Genomic DNA, 4,278 nt, shown 5'->3' on the forward strand with positions numbered 1-4,278 from the left:
CTCCTAGTGGCCTCAGGAGTCCAATATGAAAACAATTGGTGCAGAGGCCTGCATGAGGTTGAAATGAAGAGACCTGGCTTCTAGTGCTAGATCTGCCATTAACTGATTTACTCTGGGCAAGTCATTTACACTTACTGGGCCTTGGTTTCTCCATTTATACAAAGAGTCAGTTAGACTGATTTTTGCAACTCTGAACTTCATCTTTGATCTGATAAAGACTGATTCTATGACTGTCAAATCCAAACTCCAGGATTCCATGGTTCCCTGAGCCTAAGATTCCATGGCTTACTAGTCTTTGATTATGGGGCTGCCAGTAGCCAGCCTGAGTGGTGCAGCCACTGGAGCCCAGGCTGTGAAAAGCAGAATTCAATAACTATAGCGTGCTGCCCAGGAGTGCTCAGTTCCCTGGGGAGGGTACGCCCTGTGCAGGATGGAAGCAGTAGGATGAGGAGGAGTGGGTGGACCAGAATCAGCAGCCGCTCAGTGGGCAGAGCAGGGAGAAGGACCCAGGTCTCCAGACTCCTGCTCTATCTTTAGATCTCCATAGCAACTGTTGCCAGGATGCAGGAGCTGAAGGTGCCCCTGCCTGCAGGAGGAGGGAGGGGTGTTTTCCTCCTGTGTCTCTTCTTTTACTAGGGAAATGACTGTGGGCTGGGCTCTCAAGCCAGGGCAGGAAGCCTCAGAGTAATGCTGTTTGTAGCAGGAAAGGCTTGGGGCCAATATAAAATAGAGGTAATCCAGGGTCCCACCTCACTCTGAGAATGTGATCTGGCTATAGAAGCCAAGACTTCATAGGGTGTTGGGCTTATGGCACTGGAGGTATATAAGGCAAATTCTTCCTCCAAAGAGCTCTTAGCCTCTTCTATGGTCATTCCCTAAACACTTAACAGTGCCTACTCTCTGTCACTGCTGAGACTACAGCAGGGACTCAGTCTCCAGGGAAAGCAGTAACTACACACTAAGGTCCCAAGGGAACAACTTAGCAGTCCCCTCACCTGAGGAACCCAGGAAACCCTACCCAACCATTCTGCTCAATTCTTAAACATCCTTGGGGCTCAACTTGGATGATTCTTCCTCTGAGAAGTCGTCCCTGACTCCCAGGCTGGCTAACTCTCCTTAGAGCTCCTATAGCCCCTTGTCTTCCCTCCATAAGCCGGATGCTAGGAGGGTATTACTAACCTCTCACTGTAGATAAGAAACGGACGTTTGGAATGGTAAAGACACTTGCCTGAAGTCACTGGGCTAGTTAGTGGCAACCAGGCCTGGGCTCTATGTCCTCTGATTCTGGTAGTGCTCCCTCCTAGGTCCCAACAGCAGGCTCCTGGGGAGAAGGCCAGGGCTAGAAGAGGAAGTAGGAGTCCTCATCCAGGCCTGCATACAACAAGCACCTGGCCATGTCTTTGGTGAACTCAGCCGAGCCACAGACCAATGCAAATGGCTTCCTGCGACAGGAGCTGACCAGTTCTTCCATCAGATCCTGGGCCAGGCGGCCAAAGCATGTCTTGCCACGGTAACTCCAGGGGAGTTGCTCCAGGGAGTTCTCCTGAGAAGATAAGAAACAGTAGTGGTGACTACTGGGAAGGTCCTTGAAGTTCACACAGCCAGCTCTTCTTTGCCTAATGAAGGAAGAAGCTGAGGCAGAGGGGCTAGAACAAAACCTTTACTGAACCCTACCACAAGCCAGGTTCTGCCTCATGTGAAAACTCTTATTATCCTCATAACAAGCCTGTGAATAGGTTAGAAGGAGTGTGGTTAAGCACTCGGCTGCTAACCAAAAGGCCGATGGTTCAAATTCACCAGCTGCTCCATGGGAGAAAGATGTGGCAGTGTCCTGTAAAGATTACAGCCTTGGAAACCCTCAGGGGCAGTTCTATATGGTTCCTATGAGTTGAAAGCAATTTGGTGGCAATAGGTTGGGTTTCGTGCATAGCCTGTCACCCTCTATAACACATAAGTCATAGGGAGAAGGAAGGACGTCACCCAGGCCACACACTGAGGCACGGCAGCAGCAGGACCAGAGTTGGGCTCCCATTATTTCTCCCTGCCTCCCAGTGGCCACTGTACCTGTCACTCTGGGGAATGGTTTCTTTCCATGTCTGTGGGTCCCAGAGTCATTCCAAGGTCATCCATCACCATCACCCTCAGAACATTTTTGTTTGATTTAAGGTTTCAACTCACTTATTCACTTGGCAAGTATCTGCTGAGTAAGTACCCTGTGCCAGGCACTGTTCTAGGCACTTAGCATACGGAAACTGCTCAAAACAGACATGGTTCCTGGCCTCATGGAAATGACGTTTCTACTGTGGAGACAGAACTAAAAGAGTGAATCATTTAGGAACATCTGGTGGGGTGCAACAGAGGGGTGAGGTAGCAGTGCCTTAACTAAGAAAAGGATTTATTTCTCCCACATAAAAGAGCTAAAGGAGGTTGTATTCTTTATATTTTCACAATAAAAACATAAGAATAAAATAAAATAATTTTTTTTAAATAAAAATATTTGTTAAAAAGTTGTTAGGGAGTATTCCAGGGATGTGCAAGGCTCTGGGATGCCCCAAGGGACCTAGGCTTCTTCTCTTTCTGCCCTTCTAGCCTTAGCTGTGGCTTTCCTCCTCAGGGTCACAAAATGCAAGTTTCAATTCTGATGTGGAAGAATTTTTTCTATTGTTTAAATAAACATTTTGTTTAAGTTTAACATATGCATAGAAAAGTACAAATTATGAAGTACGTATAGCTTGAAGAATCTTTAAAAAGAGAAGACACTCATATAACTGTCATTCAGCTGAAAAACAGAACATGACCATCACCTTTGCAGATCCTATTAAGCCAAGGAGTCCTGGGTGGTGCAAATGGTTACCATGCTTGGCTGCTAAGCAAAAGGATGGAGGTTTGACTCCACCCAGAGGTGCCTAAGAAAAAAGGCCTGGCAATCTACTTCTGACAAATCAGCCGTTTAATACCCTATAGCGCATAGTTCTACTCTGAGACACATGGGGTTGCCATGAGTTGGAGGTGGCTCAACAATATGAGGCTGTTTCTAGTTCTTTGGGCTAAGGAGAAAGACAGGATGGAGAGAAAAGGATGGGGGGCTGGAATCCCACCCATCAAGTTGATTCATGGAGACCTCATATGTGCAGAATAGAACTATGTTCCCTAGGGTTTTCAAGTCTGTGGCCTTTTTTCCTTTTTCTTTTTATTGTGATTTGGGTGAAAGTTTACAGAGCAAATTCATTTTCCATTTAGCAGTTCATACACATTTTGTCTCATGACACTGACTGTAATTTCCCACAATGTAACAGCTTTCTTCCCACTTCCTCCCAATAGTTACCCTGTGTCTTTCCTTCCCATGCACTCCCGCCCCCCTGAACTGTCTCCCTGTGCAAACACTGCCCCTCTGTTCTCCCACAATTTATCGCTCTAAGGAGTGTATCTATCTGATATAAATGTTCACTCCATATGCCCGTGTCTGGAAGCCACAGGAGTGACTTCAGTTCTAGACGTGAAGGTTAGCTAGGGGCCATAGTCTCAGGGGTCTCACCAGGCTCCATCAGACCAGAAAACCTGGTCTTTTATGATTTTGAGTTTTGTTCCACATTGTTCTCCCTCTCTATCCAGGATCTCCTATATCCCCCTCCGAGTGGTTGACAGTGGTAGCCAGGCACCATCTAGTTCTTCTGGTCTTGTGGTCATATAGGCTGAGGATCGCATAGTCTACCAGTCCTCTGGACTAATTGTTTCCATGTGACTTTGATTTCCTTCATTCTTCTTTGTTCTGGACAAGAAGAGACCCATTGTTGCATCTAGATGGCTGCTTGCAAGCTTTTAAGACCCCAGTCACTACTCACCAAAGTAGGATGTAACAATGTTTTTGTGTTGTATGCTATGCCAATTGAGCTTGATGTCCCCTGCGACCATGGTCCCGAGCCCACAGGTCCAACTACTCACTCCCTCAGGGTAGCTAGCTATGGCTAAGAAGCCACAGTAGCCTTGCCCCTTGTCAGCGCTATAGTACACTCAGATATTCTTACAGCACATACAAACACACATGTAGAAACATTGTCTGGGAATTCTCTACATGGTCATGGGCACACTCATCCCTGTCTAGACATACCTGATCATTCAGCCTGTCCCCATCAATCCACCCATAGGTCAATGCTTGCCACTGCTGACAATGCAGTACCGTACACACAAAACGGTTCATCTTTGTTGTCTATACCTCTCTCTGTCTTCTTCTTCCCAGTGCCACCATGTTGATCACTTACTTTTGGTACATTGCCCTTC

At 46.8% G+C, this 4,278-nt stretch overlaps 1 protein-coding gene across 1 annotated transcript in view; it reads right to left on the reverse strand.

Annotated features, from left to right (window-relative positions):
- Window positions 1-1,339: 1,339 nt before the first annotated feature.
- LOC103201270 (NADH-cytochrome b5 reductase-like) overlaps window positions 1,340-4,278 on the reverse strand; it is a 36,409-nt gene continuing 33,470 nt past the window's right edge. Inside the window, exon 6 of the mRNA XM_007945937.1 lies at window positions 1,340-1,543. Within this exon, the coding sequence (XP_007944128.1) occupies window positions 1,340-1,543 (204 nt within the window). The remainder of the gene's footprint in view (window positions 1,544-4,278) is intronic.

The sequence above is a fragment of the Orycteropus afer genome, unplaced genomic scaffold, assembly GCF_000298275.1.
Source record: "Orycteropus afer afer isolate SDZICR_OR568_19922 unplaced genomic scaffold, OryAfe1.0 scaffold00145, whole genome shotgun sequence".
NCBI lineage: Eukaryota > Metazoa > Chordata > Mammalia > Tubulidentata > Orycteropodidae > Orycteropus > Orycteropus afer.